Source organism: Penicillium pulvis (genome assembly GCF_028828015.1).
Source record: "Penicillium pulvis strain IBT 33274 chromosome Unknown scaffold_8_segment0_segment0, whole genome shotgun sequence".
In the NCBI taxonomy this organism is placed as follows: domain Eukaryota; kingdom Fungi; phylum Ascomycota; class Eurotiomycetes; order Eurotiales; family Aspergillaceae; genus Penicillium; species Penicillium pulvis.
The window spans coordinates 814,045-832,060 of NW_026643080.1; the positions used below are offsets into that span (position 1 = coordinate 814,045).

Consider the following 18,016-nt stretch of genomic DNA (forward strand, 5'->3'; position numbering starts at 1 on the left):
TTAATGGAGCTCACTAGTTGAGCACCACATCATTCATATCTGGTATGGCGCAGTAATTGTATTTCGGAAGAAATATCATGTTCAGCATCAATGGGAATCACATCATCTCGCTTAATTCCGTCAATATACGAGAAAATGCTTCGTTAGGGCATGGAATAGGTAGGAAAAGGTGGCTTAGTGGGCACCACTTTTTAATAACCTTAACATTCCAGCATATCCTATAGAGTAGTGTATATAAGTAGGTACCTGAGTATGTACTCAATAATATTACTCTCTGAATCTTGAATACTGTGCTACTTTGAAAGCGGTTGGTGAAGGTGTTCAGCTAATCTTGTGGTGTTCAATTATAAAGCTCCTAATTAATTTCGAAGTGGCTAGTACTCGGCTTCCACTTCGCTTGTGTATAGAATTCATAGACCACTTCACTAGTATTTTGTCTGGGTCTTCTAAAAGCTGATCATTGTGTTTCGACCTTTCGTATCCGCATGCCACCGCTCCATCCCACCCATCCTTTCTCAGCCGGGCCCCGTAACATGCAAATGGCAAAAGATACCACAACGAAAATCACACTAACCGTCCCGCTCATGATCCATCCGCTTTGGCCATATACTCTATTTCCAACCGCAGTTCCCATGAGCTGACCACAGAAGACTCCAATCATATAGGCAGTATTAAGCCGACTGCGCGCCTTCGGCGCAACACTGTATATGGCAACACGGTTTGAAATCTGCGTCATTTGGAGACCAAAGTCCTGCAACGCTGCTTGTAGAATGGGGCCCGCCACTGTAAATGTACCCGTATATGCACCGATGCAGATTCCAGTAAGGCAGATCGTCAGGCTAATGAGAATAGACACGTGCGTAACATATTTATCAATGACATATCGAGAATAGAAGGGACCCAGGAACATTGGCGTTAGACCTGCTAACGAGAACAGTCCGATTGTCACTGTATTGTAGTGGTATGGTGCGCCGGAGAGAAGGAAGGTGAGTGTTGTCCAGTAACTGGTGAATGTTGCTGAGAGGAAGAATCCCATAAACGTGGCGTATACCAGGACTGGGGTTGTAATGAATAGTTGCACGATTGAGGTGAGGACTTTGAGGTAGGAGATGTCGGTGTTGGTTTGAGGATAATCCGGCATATATGCCCAGAGCAAGACAAAGATTGCATATTGCAATGCAAGGGATAGCCAGTATATGTTCCTCCATGAAGAGTATTCAGCCATAATTCCGGAGAGGAGTCGTGCAAATAGTAGGCCTAGGACTAGTCCTGATCCGACGATTGACAATGCCGTTGCGCGTCGGGCTGGAGGGGCAAGGTCTCCCACCAGGGGAAGCATAATTTGCTGTAGGTCATGATAAGCAAACACTCAAGCTAACATTTGAGAATCCATGTAGATAAGATGCCTTGCTTCCGTGACTTACCGGAGTAACAGTGGTTACTGAAGAAAGATAACTTATAGCAAGGAAGACATTGAAAGATTTGGTGATACACATGCCAATCCATAGAGTCGCCGTTATAAATGTCAGAAGCAGGACAAAAGGCCTTCTCCGAACCAGGTCCCCAAGGGGACAGAGAAGAATCAACCCTGTAGCATAGCCAGCTTGACTGCAGGTGGGGACTAGGGATGCTCGCTCATGGGACACATCAAAATAGCTAGCAAGCGTATCCAGAAGAGGCTGTGCATAGTATAGATTGGCAACCTATATAGATCATATCAGTGGTGTCTCACCAACAAAGTGGATATGTGGGGATCGGCTTTGGTCCAGAACATACCGTGAACGTTCCAGCAAAGGCAAACAATATATTTAATGGCATCCCAAATTTGGGTGGGCTTTCCATGTTCCATCGACACCATGGTGGTGCCCATAGTAAAGCATTGATAATAAAATCCCAACGATTGGACTTCGTCGATGAGGCTTTCGGGGTTACATTATTATCCTCGGCATTCTCCCCGAATTCCCCAGAGTTCTCGGTGTCGGAAAGGATGTTGGGAGCATCGGGACCAGCCTCTTCAGATGAGCTTTGGTTATGAGATCTTAGCACTCCTGCATCTGGGTCCTTACTTTCCATTCTTCAAAATGGCCAATTCCATGAAGAACATGAAAAGGTGGGGGAGTTTTCCCGGAATTATCTGTCGGGTCGGCAGGGGCCGGGGAAATTGATAAGATCCAAAAACGGCGATTCGCTAGCAGATCAAGATGTGACGGAACTCTATTCTACTCTTACATCAACGATCTAGAATAACATTACTCATGGATATTTATCGAATCTGGTGGAGGATATGTATGTTCATCTAAGCGATCAATCATATGCAAGTATTTCCCGGATATTGTATACTGGCCCTAACACCAACGCTATGTACATGCATCTTACACTCGTAAGAAAAATCAATTGAGCAAGGAAAATATAAAGAGTGGGGTGTTATTGTATCCATTCCGTCTCCGGTCGCTTGAGAGGATGTCCAGCAGAATTGAAGACATATTCATCCAGACTGAGGGCATCTGGCGCGCTGAACATGAGATAGAAATATTTCAACGTTTGTGACATCCAGAAACTTTCCATGGAGTCAATGTGAACTGGTTCTTCGGTCGGAGTCGTAACGTCGGCGAGGGCAGCGTTGCCATTGATGATTTCGGTGGTATTTTGAATCGATTCAAACATACCCCAGGCAGTATCGAGTAAGTCCTCGCGGGCGGAAATGCGGTAAAGGTTGAACATGCTCTCGATAGTCTCCGGTCGCAAATTGTAACGAGTGTCGGGGATGGCAATGAAGCCTTTAGGCAGATGATGATCACGGATATAGGCATCGATGTCCATGTCGGGATCTGGTTCTGGACTGTTGTTCACGCTCTTCCAGACTTCTTGCTTCCAGTGCCACTCGTTCCATGGACATTCGGTCTGAGAAGCACATGGGACCGTCTCATACACCTCGGGCATGATTCCCAGAGGCATGGACTGGGCAGCCCAGATACAGCCATCAACCAACTTGTTCGCGATTTTGCGGTGGGTCGGAATGCCGAAGAGTGCGCCACCCAATGCGAACATGCCTCCTGTGAAGCACGCACGGTGGTGAACTTGACTTTCCAATAGTGTACGTTGCTTTCCATTCTGTGTCATCATCACGCGAATTGATCCCGGGACAAGAATGTCTTTGTTATCATGAGTCATGGGGCGGAAGAGGTGGTGTCCAGCGACGGTTCGTGTCGATCTCTCGTACATCTTGCGATACACAGGGAAATAACCTCCAAGTAACATATCTGCCTTGGCCAATGTTTTATACAGGGAATCGACCTCGGCACCCAATGTGAAGAAGTCTCCGTCAAATACCTCCGTTCGGGCATTCAGGACCACCGGCCACATTCCTGCAAGCTTGGTCGAATCCTGCAATTGGCTGAGTCTCTCCATGACCAGTTGTGCGGCGTTGAAGTATTTGGGATCGCTAGTCAATTGCGACAGTCTCGTGAACTCAAGAATAAAAGATCCGAGTTCTGAAGCAGAGACCACTTCTTCGGCGAACTGTTCTTCCTGCCGTGCGGCTCGGTGCAGATCCCAATGGGTGATCGGCATGCGGTTCGGCGTGTCAAACGCCGCATAAAGCATATCACCAACCTCGATCGCCTTGTTCAGCAATCGACGATCATTGCTTAGATCAAACGCGCCCAGTAAACCACCCAGAATGCGAATATTTATCTCATGCGTGTTGATTTCCGACAACTGAGTGGTCTCGAAATTGATCTCGACAACGGCCTTAACAGCTGTGTCGAACTCCGATCGCATTCCCATGATCCATAGTGTATCCAGGTTGTCTACCAACGTCACACCCCAGCCACCAAGTCCATTACTAGGCAAACCGCTCATGGGCGCAAGCTCGTCGGTCTGCCACGCAAGCCACTTGTATGACTCCCAGCATCGCCCGAATGCTTCCTTGACCGCCGCCTGTCTGCTTTTCTGGAACCAAGTTGTGATTTGGGAGAAGCTCGAATCGCTTGCTTGAATCTTGGGCATACCGAGGCGCGATTGGGTCGGTGGGAGTAAGGAAGGTACGACGAGGTGGCGGATAGGCAGCCGGCTCCAAATGGTGTCGTGGGAGTTATCAACAGGCGGTTCGCTGGGAAAATCGGGATTTTGGAAGTCTGGTCTTGGAACATCTGGAGTAAGGACCTCCGGAGTGTCAATGTGTTCATTTATCGGTGTTGTTGATTGGGCATGGTATTCATTTAAAGAGCGACGTTGCTGGTAGAGCAGGCATATGAAGAAGATTGCCAGGAAGAGGCCCAGCCATTGGCGTCTGGTTCGACTCATGGCGAATACTTGAATGTTGATTTCATAAAGTCAATTCGGGAACCAGCATCTTTTGGTTCAATGCTGGAACGCGAACGCAAATTGATCCCAGGGGCGGATAAGGAGACACGCGAGATCTCCCCGCATGCAGATTGGGCGGAAGTCTAGGCATATTATAGTGGCGAGACTTTCTTCGTCAGCCCTGCCAAGATGACTGAAAAGCTGGATAAGTGGCTCCGGGAACGCGTCGCTCCAATACGAGCGGGCTTACGAGGCCTTTTAGCGGAACGTTAGCGGGTGTTTGCCCTGGCTACCGGCATATTAATAGCGGTCTAGAACGACCAAAGAGTGGTTATTCAGGGACAATTCTTGTTCGGTGTGACCACTGCGGCTATGGGGTACAAAAACAAAGGTCCCTAGAATCGCTAGTGCCCAATAGCTTAACATTCCTTCGGTGTAACTTCCCATCTGGTAGATTAAGGGGGGAGATAAAAATAGAGATTTGCCGGGAGTCCCGGGAGTGAAATCCACAGAAAGACAAAAAAGAAATGCATCATCCGTGAATCGAACACGGGCCTCGTCGATGGCAACGACGAATTCTACCACTAGACCAATGATGCTAGTTCATGTAATGGGGTTCAAAATAGTGTACCATGAATGGAGACTACAATCTACCTAAGCAAACCCCCCATTCCAATTCTACAAATTTGTGCATTGGAGATTTTCTTTAACTTTCCATGTTCGCTTCATCGAAACCATGTTCAGAAGCGTTTCTGGTTTGTACCTGTACTGAGTATCTTCGTTTGGTCAACATATACAACATTATTTCGCATCAAGTTTGTTGATGGGGAAACAGGTGTACGCAGACTTCGGAATGCAAGAGATATATACACATCCACTAGCGTAGTCAAGCTTGCCTTGAAACCAGACCTCATAACCATCAGCAATGAATGGAATGCACTTAGAATGAAATTGTTCAACTATTCTTTGCACATATCTATGGATTCGTTATTAAAAAGTACATACAATATCCACGCAGCTGACTACCAAAGCGGAATTGCCCAAGTGGTCCACGACTACCTTATTCTGGCCTCAAAAAGAGCAGGCTGCATAGCAGATGCCCCTTGCGGCTTCCAAAAACCAGATAATACCAGACCCGCCTCATCCAGCAAGCTCTCATACTCATTCTTCGTACGCTCTGCCGCCGCAAAAGACACCATCATGCTCATATCACCAATAGCAGCCATCAACGGAACGTTCATCTCCGGCATAGCCTTTTCCTCAATCAACAAAAGTGAATTAGGACTCATGGCCTCACGGATTCTGGATAAAATCTGCACAACCTGCTTATCCGGCCAGTCATGGAGCACATTGCGAAGATAGTAGGCTTTCGCTCTTTTTATGGGTTGCTCATCGAAGAAGCTATATCCCTGCGCTTCAATACCGGCGGGTATATCTCCTGTTTCGATGACATGTGGCAAGTCCTGAAGGATAAGTCTGCCTTGTAGACTGGGGAACTTCTCGTGGAAGATTTGCAGGTCTTTTCCGTGGCAGCCTCCGACATCAACCAGCAGAACGGATGAGGGATCTTGAACATGCAGCTTTTCTTCGACAGGGAAGAATTCAAACCAGCTTTCTTCGCCGCGACGGTATGATGATGCCATCACCGTGTTGAAGGCGTTTTGGTAATATGGCTTGGAAGATAGATAGTCGAAATAACGAGACTTGGCACCTATGGCTACCTGGAATGGGGCATCATCGACGTCACCTGGATTATCCCAGCCTTTTTGTTCGAAATATTCGGGGAGCCGAGAGATGATGGTGTGGAAGTGAGTGCTACATCTGATTAGTGATGTCTTTCGTTCTTGCTACCGACTGAACGTACAAATGAATCACCGCTGCTGATAGTGGAGATGCCGAGACATAGGCCACGGCAAATGGTGTAGAAGAATAAGTATCAGGAGATATTTGCTTCAGGATCTCCATTGACGCTAGGAATCTCATGATTCTCCCTAGTTCAAATCAGTGAATGTTTCGGTGTTGAGCCTTGGAAACATACCGACAAGCTTAGGATCTGCCTTGACATCTTTAGCTATCTGGCTCACAGTAAACCTGCCACCTTCCTGCTCTGATGAACGATTGGCGATGGCATCAAAGAGCTTGAGGTCAGCGCCCAAGCGAATTGCCATTGCTTGGTGGCCCTGGGGAAAAAAACAATCATCAGCTTTATCCATACCGACAAGCGAGGCCTGGGGAGAGGCTAACAGCAAAAAGAAGCTTAATTGTCTTCTCCAATGGAGATTCACAGAGACCTTTCAACTGATCGCATGCTTGAGACAGTTGTGCCCGCTGTTGCTCATCTACATCGAGCCGACCGGATGAAGTGACCGATTTCAAAGACTGGAGAAGTTGAGAGATGTCCATTTTCAAGAACGGGTAGATAGTATGATATGGATTGCTCTGCGACGTACATGCTATACACTACAGCATGGAGTTGTGAACGACGATTTTATACTTTAATGCGACCGGCAAATTCGTGGGAATACACCGAGTCCGATTCCCGAGACCGCTTTCGTTCACACTGTCTACCGTTCCAATATGGCTGGCGTGATATCTATGACACTCAAATAAAAATCGAGAAAATCAGGACTAGGAGAAAATAGTCAAGAAACATCAAGAATCTTGATAACACTCTTTCGTTGCAAGTCAAAACCCACTCTCGTTCCGTGATGGTTTGTGATAGATCAATTTAATGTTGCGCCCCAGACTATGGAGAAGCAAAGTGTTCCGTCTCATGAGATATTCTCCTTATCTTTAAGATGTTGTGTGGTAGTGAACTTCCAGTCTGGGTCAATGTCCACTGCACCTGAACTGCGCCACATGGGCCTTCCACAGTGCCAGAGCACCCGAACTGCTCCATAATGGAGCACTTTGGGGGCACTTAGGATCAGTTGCTAGCACTTCTTCCTGCCTGAATAGAGATTGCTAATCAAACTTTTGGGTGAGCCGCGAGTCGCTCCTGGACGTTCACAGATAGCAAGTCTAGTTCCGGCCTCTCCAGATGACGAAATAATCTTGAACTTGCCCTTTGGTCCTTTATAGAGCCTGGTTTCCGAATTTGGTCATTTTCCTCTCGCGCACAAATCAATATCTGTCAATGACCGCTCTAGAAAAAACACTGTAGGTGTCTGATTATTTGGGAAGGGAACATGCCCGAGTAAGCTAAGAACAAAGATGCTTTATACGGGGTAGCGGGAGGAATCTCGGAAGATCGCCGATTCCCCCGCGATTGGTATGTTTGCTCCAATTGACAACCGAGCCCCTTACCGCCGAGTTCGTACCAGTATCGGTATCGCTTGGCTGAAGAAGATTGAGAAGAGGATATATTAATTGTGGGGCATGGATACTTGGGCTTCCCCGGCCTAAAGTCAATCGAGCCTAAAGCCATATAGATTACAGAGCCTCATGGATAGTCTCAAATCCTGTCCCTTGTATGAACCGTGCCATTAACTTCGGAAGCTTAAAACACTGGGAAGGCAGGCTCCGATACGGGTCACACTCAACCGTCCACGCGTGCGGGGTTCTTCACACAATCACGCATAAATACGGGCGCTAGATTTCGGCATTCTGATTCCAACTGACTCACATTTTCTTCTCAACCCCTTTGCTCTGACCACTTTATACTCCTCATACTATCCAAAAATGGCGGTCATCGATGTGGCGGCGCAGCCTGGCCTCCCCTCACGCTATAGAGTTGTACCAGGCTCTTGCGATATCCCGATCGGTGTTCTGCCCAAGACAAGTACAACCGCGCCCGAAAAACCGGAGAACATCGCTAGCAGCCTGATCGAGAAGGTCAACAGCAGCATTGCGAAGAAGGATGCTGCGGCCCTTGCGTCGTTATTTATTGATAACAGTTACTGGCGTGATCATCTCTGTCTCTCGTGGGAATTCCGGACTCTTAAGGGAGCCCAAGCTCTCTCGAAGTTTGTTGTTGAGAGTCCCTCGGAGGCCAAGCTTGAGCTTGATCACTCCTCGCCATTTAGGGCACCGCATAATGGTCCCATTGATGCCCTTGGTGAGGTCAACGGAATCGAGTTCTTTATTAAGGTCACCACTGCGTTTGGGAATGGCAGGGGCCTTGTACGGCTTGCCCAAGTGGGGGAGGAATGGAAGATATTCACCGTCTTTACAACCCTTCACGAGATGACCAGCCATGAGGAATTGGTCAATGGCCGCAGACCTGTTGGTGTGCAGCATGGAGCACACCAGGGTCGAACGAACTGGCAGGACCGACGCACTGCGGATGAGAATTATGAAGGCAAAGATCCTGCCGTCCTCATCGTGGGTATGTATATAGCCGGACTAATTATTCTTAGAAATTAAGGGACATTTACGCTAACAGATCATTGATTATAGGTGCCGGCCAAGGAGGTCTAACTGCAGCTGCACGTCTGAAGATGCTAAATGTTGACACCCTGATCATTGACCAAGAAGACCGAATCGGAGATAGCTGGCGTCGCCGCTACCACCAACTAGTCCTACACGACCCAGTGTGGTACGATCACATGCCATACCTCCCCTTTCCACCCAACTGGCCCATCTTCACGCCCAAGGATAAGCTAGCCGAGTTCTTCGAATCCTACGTCAAATTACTCGAACTCAATGTATGGGTTCGCACCGAGCTGAAGTCTTCATCCTGGGATGAGAAAGCGAAGCAATGGACTGTTGTTCTACAGCGCACGAAAGCAGATGGCTCGACTGAGACACGCACTTTCCACCCACGCCATGTAATTCAGGCCACTGGACACTCCGGAAAAAAGAACCTACCCACCTTCAAGGGTATGGAGAATTTCCAGGGTGATCAGATCTGCCACAGTTCCGAGTTTCCTGGTGCGAGGGAGGGACAAAAAGGCAAGAAGGCTATTGTTGTTGGATCTTGTAATTCTGGTCATGATATTGCTCAAGACTACTACGAGAAGGGATACCATGTTACCATGGTGCAGCGGAGTTCGACGTGTGTGGTCTCGTCGAATTCTATCACCGAGATAGCCCTCAAGGGCCTTTATGATGAAGCGGCTCCGCCTACTGAGGATGCCGATACTTACTTGATGAGTCTGCCGCTCGAGATGTTCAAGTTGCAGCAGACGAAGGTCACGAAAGCCGTGAATCAGAACGATGCAAAGACACTTGAAGGGTTGGCCAAGGCGGGATTCCAGGTTGATCGTGGTCCCATGGAGGCGGGGCTTTTGTTGAAGTACTTCCAGCGTGGAGGTGGTTATTATATTGATGTCGGAGGGAGTCAGTTGATTGTCGATGGGAAGGTGAAGGTCAAGCAGGGACAGGAGATTAGTGAGATTCTGGCAAATGGAATCCGATTCGCGGATGGATCGGAGCTGGAAGCCGATGAGATCGTCTTTGCGACCGGATACCAGAACATGAGAACGCAGGCACGCATCATCTTTGGTGATGAGGTCGCGGACCGCGTTGGCGATGTGTGGGGGCTGAACGCGGAGGGTGAGTTCCGGACCATCTGGCAACGCAGCGGCCACCCTGGATTCTGGTTTATGGGTGGAAACTTGTCACTGTGCAGATATTACTCGCGTCTTCTGGCGCTGCAGATTAAAGCTCTGGAAGAGGGTATTGCTACGTATTAAGTTATGAAGACAGTCGCTAATCAAATTCTATTTGGTATCGTTATGGTCGTGTTATATCAACTGTGTCTGCCTCATGAAGCGAGTTCATGCCATCTTTCTTGTTGAGCAACCCACACGCCCAATGTGAGGAGCTGCGTATATACCCATGCTCCCAATGCCTCATGGGCACTAGCACCGTTGGTAGTCGGTAGAGGATCCGTTAAATCCATGCAAATTTGCAGGTGCTCCATGACAGAGCTCTTCCGCACAAGAATCTCCAACCCGCCCATTGTCATGGTAGCAAGGCGACTTTTTCTCCTTGCCGTCCGATCAATCAAGAACAAGACAAAGTAGTCCGAACCAGGTCCGTTATCTTTGCCTGTTGAACTCCGCTTTTCCCACTGCAAAATCATCCTTCCGGGATCTACAGAATCCTTATTTTCATCATTCTTGATCGTAAATCGGTAACACGGCGTCTTCTCTGGGCCTGCAACACCCACACTGCCCTGCCAGCTGGACCGCGCGTTGCGAAAGTAAATAGACGATGCCGGCGTCTCACCGTTCGATGATTGACACAAGGCCGCAATGATGTCTCTGTGCGGAGTACAGCAATCTTCCTCTATCTCAGAGGAGTTTGTCGAGTCTGCCCGGATTGAACTGGCATGCATGGTATAAGGTTCATTGCTGGTCGCATAGATATCGCCAGATCTTAATTTAGGCCGTTGGGGAAAGTCCCGCGTGAGCTTTGATTTGCGGAAAGGTGGTTGCCATATTTCCAAGACTGGAACTGGGCGATGATTGACAGCGACTTGTTGGATTTGCAGGAGCAACTTTGGGGCGAGACGGAGTGATGATTTTGGGGGCGGGCGGGCCACTTTGAAATTGGCATGTATCTTGGTTCTTGCGGGTTGCGATGAAGGTCTGCATTGAAGTTAGAGGATGGATCTTGAATAATTTATATAGCGGGGCAAGATCATACCGTTCTTCGCTAGCCGTGTCGCTGTCATAGACTACGGAGCTCGAGCTCATAATAGGTTCCTGCATGTTGAAGATCATAGTTCATCTAATCTGTCCTGTAGCGAAATACCAGATAAGTTGAGATATCATGCGCAGAGGAAGAAGAGAATTTTTCTTCACCGACACGAAGACATATTCCCCTAAATAAATAAATGTTGGTTCCCACTATGGCCTCGCCCCCGTACTCGTATGTCCTTGCCCTGCGCACGAACCAAGAGCATGTGGGGGCATTCGGCCAGTTGCGAGTTCCGTGTCCGACCGATTACGCTAAGATTTCCTCAAGAAGCATCGCCAGCAAATAAGAAAGATTCCCACAGAAGTTTGCATAGACGTCGGACCCGCGATTGGATTGCTCGTGCAAATTAGGCGGCCAGATACGACCGCATTGAGCAAACTGTGCGATCCCGAATCTCTGGCGTCATTCATCCATCCGTGAGATTTCGGGGCCGAACGCAAAATGCCTCAGCCCTGCCAATCCCGCTTCCGTTGCATGAGTCCTGCTTAAAGCCTCGGTCTTTTCTTTATTTTTTTTCTCCAAACAAGCTAGCGTCTTGGAACACGTCTCAGCCGTATTCGCCTTTAACTTCACCCTTTAGAGGATGTGGAGCTGTGCTTGGCTGAGACCGTGGGTCAATCAAAAGTCGTCGCACGATACAACCCCAAACGGATTAACCTCAGCATCGGGGCAGCTGAAATGAAGGTTCCGACCCAGGCTGCTGCAAGTCGAGATTCAAAACAGGACTCCGTAGAAATGGGAGCCTTGTGTGGTCTCGGCGATTAAGGCCCGCAACTTAATTTTCAGGCAGCTTTGGCCCCCCTTAACGCGTCAGGACCCTTTCCCCTCCACCCATGCTCGAGACCAAAAATGCGACCGGCGGTAATCCCCCGAATAGTCAAGAGCTGGTTGACAATCCACATCACAAGCACAATAAGCAGAAGACCGGTGGAAACAGCAGCAAAAGCGGGGGAGTCCATGATTTTCCCAAGTTCAACGGCCGAATTTGTGAACACGCCCTGCGTCAAGTTAGTATCACGGCTCTATAAATAGGATATAGATAGAACTAGGGCCAGAGGAAGATATTTGATCAACGCACCCAGGGAAATATGATCGACCACGCCGCCAAAGTGAACGGGGGTTTCCGCCCCCCACGCGGCTGGGCACCGATAGTATGGCCAATGCTAAGAATGGCGAAGCACCACCAGAATACGCCATAGCCCCAAGTTAAAAGCCCCATGAATTGGCTTGTCAGCCCGATAATATCAGCTGCTTTTGCGGTCAAGAACACACCACGGTGGTACGCCCCAAAGCTTTCCTGTACAGCCTCGCCCAGTATCTGGAGAGCAAATGAGCCTTGTCCGAATGGCCCACAGATGATCATGTCTTGAAAGACTTTTTCTGCTGGTGAGTGAACCTGATTGAAGTGCTGGAACATGACTAGGACGGTAAATGCTCCGGCGAGCGAGAGTCCGGCGCCGAGTTCGAGGTATCCGACGATGATGGCGGGAATCTGGAGGCGTGGACTGACGTGACTTTGAAGGCAAATCAGTCCCCCACTGGCGGCAGAGGTATTGATAGCAATGAAAGGTAGGAGCACAGCTGGAGGGAGACGCTGGACACCTGGCGCTTGGATCTTGAATTGGACATATGTGATTCCGATAGCCGCGACAGTCGACAGCGCGGTGTCGGTCCACCAGAGGATATAGATGGCTAGACCGGCGCGGTCACCGTACTGGATCACGGCCAACTGAAGGATGGAGGTATAGACGATGGGAATACACGAAAGACAGGACGTCTCGACGAGGTTGGTGCGCAGTTCATGGCGGACATGCTTTGGATAGCTCAATGCGCGAAGGAGATATGATGCCAGACACAAGCCGAAGAGGACGATAGTATATATCCACACAATCTTGGCCAGTATCTGAAGACCGTTAAATTGGTAGTCTAGCCTAGCGAGAATGACGCTGATGATTCCTGTGCCTTGCGGTATCAGGAACCATTGTGAAGTGAAGTTCCATAAGGCCAGGGACAGAGGTTTTCTCGGGGGCTGCAGTGGATCGACCTGTCCTGACATTTCCACAATTTGATGATCTGCAAACAGTCAGTGGAGAATGTAGGTCTCACCTTGTGTTTCTGGCTATCGAGTTTATTTGATCAAGTTGTTCATTCTTTTGACGTCATTTAGGCCGCGCCGAAATTTGGAACCATCCAACTGAACCTAGGAACCGAAGTATACAGCGTACTGTCGCGTGATGATAGTTCGATAGAAATCCTAAAGCAACCTTGGAAGCTGACCAGTGATAACGCTCGTCATAGGAGATGAAAAGTGTAGTTCATAATTGTCTGTGCTAAAGATACCAACATAAATCGTTAATGACGTTGAACTAACACAGAGTAAGAGATGTACCCATAAGCCCGTGGGACTTCCATGGTACATAATCTGCGATGAACAAAGAATATGCAAGTCAATAAAAACGCTTGAAGACGAAAAAGCAAAAAGCACCGATCGAATTTTAGTCCGCGTAGGTCAGAGTGGAAACCATGCTGCCATGATTTAGACCCTCACTCTCGGGAAACCGCGATCGCAGATTTGGACCCTGCCAAACCATAGATTCCCTTTCCAACGCCTGGGTATAGGTTGACCAGCCCAATCTCCCATAAGTATCATCATGATCGTGGTTCGTTTTTTTAGTTGTTATTTTCTTCTTATGCAACGTTCGTGGACGGGCTCCGTGACTCGTTCGCGTATGGCTGGTAATAACCCGATGCTTCCTCCGGGGTATCTGTATCGGTTAGCGGCATGAATCAGACGACTCGATCATGTAACCTACATCGCGACTCCAGGTCTTTCGCGTGCCCCAGCGATTCCCGCTTCAGATGTCCATAATTCACCATGCGTACTTGGCGCATGTATGTGTTTTGTTCGTGAGATGCCTCGTGGGCTCGTGCAGTTTCCTCAAGCGGGTTGTGGCGGCGGAAGAGAGCAGCGCCCATGGCAGTTATGGCTAAACAGCCGGCCAGGACGATAACGATGATGGCGGCTTTAGTAAGACCCATGGTGGGGTTTTGGGAGAAGAGAATATGAGCGAGATACGGTTGTTTTTTGAGGGGTTGGAAGATGAGATTGGATTCTGATTTAGGCTAGGACTGGTGATGTGGTGTATAGTAGTTGATCGGGCGGGAGTTGGTCAGTGCATAGTGGGGAGTTCGTTTCCGATCGGAGGTAGTAGAGGGAACTCGGTCGCTGTACACGGTGGGAGATGGAAAGACGAGTGTGGAAGGAAGAAAACCAAAAGTGAGCAGGGATATGCGACATAAAAGGCTGACGCGAGTCCCGGGGCGATTGCTCATATTCGCAATCTGATCGGTGTATTCTCTACAGTTTACGGATCGACCGGCTGATGCGATTGGCTGATCCCCTCTCTACCCCATTTCGGGCACTGCGGACCGAGAGGAACAATCGCTTTGATTCGACCATCACTGTCTCGCGTGTTCTGCTGATCCGCCAATCTGCAGCAAACTTGAACGGATGAGTTGGCTGGTACAAATCAATTTAACAATCGACACGAATCTACATACTGAAAGAGATATTTCAGGACCAATTCAAATTGAGATTAAAGCGAGACATGAAAAATTCAAATTTTCGGGTCCAGAAATAGCAGCGCTGACGCAGAAAATCAGAATCGGATCCATTGTTTTCCGGTCGCTAGTCAAAGCTTGTCACCGTCCCTGCTTCTAATTGGTTGTGTTCAGAATTGATCGGTTCACAATGGCTGCCTGTAGTGGGGCTTCCAATGTTTCAACGGCGCGGAGACGTACTCTCGTGATGATTATCCATGGCTGGGGTCCGAGTCATGGATGCATCCTATTGGTGTAGACACAAATGTACCATTTATGACTCGAAGTTGGAGGAGATCCAACCTTTGGACAGCACCGACACATGACAGGCAGATTCCACAAAGAAAACATGAGATGCATACAAAAAAACAAGGAAGGGAAAGAAAGCAAAGGAAATTAAAACATACGAGATAGAACGAGTACAGCCAATAGGAAAAGAGCCACTGAGACAAAGGGAAAAGGCCAATCACTTGGAATGGAAACACAAAGAAAAGAAGAGAAAATGGTCATTGGCCCGTGAAAATGAGCACCGACGCCTGAAGACTCCATCACACCTCATGACCATAAAGTCCGCCCGCATCCGAGCAAGACATGATCGCCGTGGCTGGTTCGCATGCACTAAATTTGATATCCCAAGTCAGCCCTGTATAACGAGGTGCGATATGCACGGCAAATAATTTTACCTATCGTGATCCACCGCCGGCAATTAAAATAGAGGAGTCTGAATTTCCAACCGCAGGTACAACCCGGGAAAATCGGCATCGAGGAGCCTGTGGAATAAAATATTAGCGGTGATACTTGATACTGGGGTTGAACTCAGGGCACGAACTGCAGACGTTGTCTCTTGAGCTTTAACGTCGCACGTCGGGTTTGTCGAGAAAATGGCGTACATAGGACGGATGGCAGAGGGGGATCATCAGCTTCTGGGTGGTGACGAATGATTGGACCACGCACCGTTAAATTCATCGCCAAGAAGTAAGGTGTGTTATTCATCGTGGCGATTGTTCGTCAAAAATTTGTTGCTTTCTATTGGAATTGAGGTATCTGGTGTGAGGACGGAATATGAATAGCCTGGTAGATCGCAGGCTTTTACATCTGCTCCCATATTGGCTTTGTCGTTGGTATGGGGAGAGGCAAACGACGAGCCTTCAGATGTTGGTAGGGCAGATGTCGTCTTACTGTTTCATATTGTTGATGCTATGAAGTAGCTGGAGCAATACCATTCACTTACATTTGTGTCGTAGATTTGTCACAATCACAATTGTGAGAGTTTGGAGGGGTATGGTCTTCTGAGCCGTTTATAGAGCAGACTGTTGTTGTGGATGGAACGAGTTGATGCAAGGTGTGATGGCGAAAGGCGTGCTGGCGTAGAATTCTGGGATATATTGCTTTCAATGAATGCAATTGGTGTCAGGGTACAGCCAGGACGTTGATGAGTCGATGCCATACTGTGGGAAGTATGGATCTGTAGATGTCGGTGTAACTCGGTGTTTGTTGGACCAAAGAAGGTATTGCGAAGAAGATAGATGAAAAGGAGAGAGCAGAAGAAGATGGAAGTAAAGAAGAAGCTGGGGCTCTGTATTTACACCCATGAAGGGGAAATGAAGTCTTATTTATGCTGTAACAGCTGCTGAGAAAACCATGCCTTCCACGAAGAAACCATGGCCGTGGATAAACCATGGCAGAGCGGGGAATTTTGGGGGCGGAATACTTCATTGCAGGACGAAGCGCCTGAAATAAACAGCGTGACGGTGATTCCTGGCTGGATCAGGTATTGAGTCTGATTTGTACCCAGAGAGGTGGTGGCATTTGGCGCCGACAGGGTGGTCCACGAACATGGGAAGACTCTCTGGCTGTGTGGGATTTGGGAACATATCAAGAAGATGTGCAAATGTGCTTGTACTTGCAGAAATGGTAAAAATCCCTATCACCTACATTAGTGTTCAAACTGGTTGGTTCAGTAGACATCTGATGAGTTGGTGTTAAGCGCCGGGGTTGCCATGCAGAGATCTAGATTGATAATCTTGGCTACCCATGTGAATTACCAAAATAGTGAGCTCATGTCAGTGGTTTGTATAATTCTTCCTTGGTATAGACAATGTTACTGGGAAAGCAAGTACTACGCTAGCCAAGCCAATAGGAGTTGCATCAATAATTCGACTGAGATATACTGTATACTTTGACACGTAGAACCATGCCCGTTTCAATTCGTAAACGTCATAAAAAATGATAAGATTTCAATTTGGTGGTAGATAATCAGAAAAGTTCAAGCGAAAAACGAACAAGCAAAGAACGATTAAGCAAATTTGAAGTTAGTTCATACGGATCTCGCAATTCCCTTGCTATGTGGTCAATTTCCCATCCTCCTTACGCTTGCATTGAATAAGCATTCACGTTAATTCGTAAGTCGTATCATTAAGCCTTGATCTTGGGCTTGCGTGTCATGCCATAAAGCTGAAGCAGCTCTAGTTAGTCGCCAAAAAAGCTCGGATTCCAAGATAAACGTACCTTGCAAATATTGCCGCCGTCATCGCATGTGATCTCTTGGTTGAGCTCAAACCCCATCTTCTCATAGATGGCAATGTTGGGGTAGCCCTTTGAGCTTTCGAGGTAGCAGGAGATGCCTTCCTCATCTGCCTTTTGCAGAATTACCTCCATAAGTCGCTTACCAACCCCCATTCCGCGAACCTGCGAGCTGACACCCAACAGACTGCAGTAATAATAACCCCGGGGGTCAGTCCAGAGATCGTTCAGCGCGTTCTTCTGCATCTTCTTCCACAGCCAATATCGGCGAACATGCAAGCCGCCACGGCCGGCGAAACGAATGTTGAACATGAGCTGTCGGAAGGAAAGCAGCCATTCCTGTGCCCAGATGGACCACGGCTGGGAAAGGGCGGGTACTTCTGGGGGCGTCCACCAGCTAAAGCCAACAACGGTGCCTGGAGCTAGTCTGATTTCGTGGTCGGTCTCGAGGTCGCTTGCTGCACGACCCACTTTCGCGACGAAAACCGGATAGCCGCAGTTGAGGCTGAATTGTAGGTGTGCTGCGAGCGAGGCTGCATTTCGCTCAGCTTTGAACTATTGAACGCGTTGGTTACTGAATTTCTCGGAAGCTTGAACCATCGATTGGACTATGGCTCTTGAGCTTATCGCTATCGCTGTCGCTTTGGGAAAGATTTTGGTAGCTCGTACCTTGGCTGCATCGAATGCCCATCGGAAATAAGGATCATCTGCGAAGGTGCTCTGCACGCAGTCTACAACACCCGCAATATCGGCCTCAGCCAGCGGGACGATCTCGATTGACATGGTCTTTGCCTTGCCACTACGGTCTCGCAAATCAGATGTCGACTAGCTCACAGTATGGGTTTAGATTTCCTCGTACTGGGTCTACTGGATCTGCGAGTGGGCTGGGACAGCGATATGGTATAAACGTGTGAATGGAGTAGGAGTGGGTAGAATGAGA

The 18,016-nt window shown here is 48.4% G+C and overlaps 8 protein-coding genes across 8 annotated transcripts; 1 reads left to right on the forward strand and 7 right to left on the reverse strand.

The window, feature by feature from the left end:
* Window positions 1-457: 457 nt before the first annotated feature.
* Window positions 458-2,073, reverse strand: N7503_009708 (MFS transporter; the record flags this gene model as incomplete). Its single annotated transcript, XM_057069254.1, has 3 exons — window positions 458-1,345; window positions 1,425-1,703; window positions 1,777-2,073. 3 exons carry the CDS (start codon window positions 2,071-2,073, stop codon window positions 458-460), a joined length of 1,464 nt encoding a protein of 487 aa, XP_056915865.1.
* Window positions 2,074-2,424: 351 nt separating this feature from the next.
* N7503_009709 (glycoside hydrolase family 47 protein) lies at window positions 2,425-4,305 on the reverse strand (the record flags this gene model as incomplete). Its single annotated transcript, XM_057069255.1, has 1 exon — window positions 2,425-4,305. The coding sequence occupies one exon, from the start codon at window positions 4,303-4,305 to the stop codon at window positions 2,425-2,427; it is 1,881 nt and encodes a 626-aa protein (XP_056915866.1).
* A 1,055-nt stretch (window positions 4,306-5,360) lies between these two features.
* N7503_009710 (uncharacterized protein) lies at window positions 5,361-6,756 on the reverse strand (the record flags this gene model as incomplete). Its single annotated transcript, XM_057069256.1, has 4 exons — window positions 5,361-6,120; window positions 6,170-6,296; window positions 6,344-6,485; window positions 6,550-6,756. Coding segments are annotated over 4 exons (1,236 nt in total), but the record flags the coding sequence as incomplete, so codon positions are not given.
* Window positions 6,757-7,986: 1,230 nt separating this feature from the next.
* N7503_009711 (flavin-containing monooxygenase) lies at window positions 7,987-9,941 on the forward strand (the record flags this gene model as incomplete). Its single annotated transcript, XM_057069257.1, has 2 exons — window positions 7,987-8,632; window positions 8,704-9,941. The coding sequence occupies 2 exons, from the start codon at window positions 7,987-7,989 to the stop codon at window positions 9,939-9,941; spliced, it is 1,884 nt and encodes a 627-aa protein (XP_056915868.1).
* A 71-nt stretch (window positions 9,942-10,012) lies between these two features.
* Window positions 10,013-11,001, reverse strand: N7503_009712 (uncharacterized protein; the record flags this gene model as incomplete). Its single annotated transcript, XM_057069258.1, has 2 exons — window positions 10,900-11,001; window positions 10,013-10,841 (listed from the first exon to the last, which is right to left on the reverse strand). The coding sequence occupies exons 1-2, from the start codon at window positions 10,974-10,976 to the stop codon at window positions 10,013-10,015; spliced, it is 906 nt and encodes a 301-aa protein (XP_056915869.1). The 5' UTR covers window positions 10,977-11,001.
* Window positions 11,002-11,735: 734 nt separating this feature from the next.
* On the reverse strand, window positions 11,736-13,009 carry N7503_009713 (putative malic acid transport protein; the record flags this gene model as incomplete). The annotated part of the gene is made up of 2 exons (XM_057069259.1): window positions 11,736-11,951; window positions 12,032-13,009. 2 exons carry the CDS (start codon window positions 13,007-13,009, stop codon window positions 11,736-11,738), a joined length of 1,194 nt encoding a protein of 397 aa, XP_056915870.1.
* A 632-nt stretch (window positions 13,010-13,641) lies between these two features.
* On the reverse strand, window positions 13,642-13,992 carry N7503_009714 (uncharacterized protein; the record flags this gene model as incomplete). Its single annotated transcript, XM_057069260.1, has 2 exons — window positions 13,642-13,718; window positions 13,767-13,992. 2 exons carry the CDS (start codon window positions 13,990-13,992, stop codon window positions 13,642-13,644), a joined length of 303 nt encoding a protein of 100 aa, XP_056915871.1.
* A 2,976-nt stretch (window positions 13,993-16,968) lies between these two features.
* Window positions 16,969-17,859, reverse strand: N7503_009715 (GNAT family N-acetyltransferase; the record flags this gene model as incomplete). The annotated part of the gene is made up of 3 exons (XM_057069261.1): window positions 16,969-17,007; window positions 17,062-17,631; window positions 17,746-17,859. The coding sequence occupies 3 exons, from the start codon at window positions 17,857-17,859 to the stop codon at window positions 16,969-16,971; spliced, it is 723 nt and encodes a 240-aa protein (XP_056915872.1).
* Window positions 17,860-18,016: the final 157 nt, after the last annotated feature.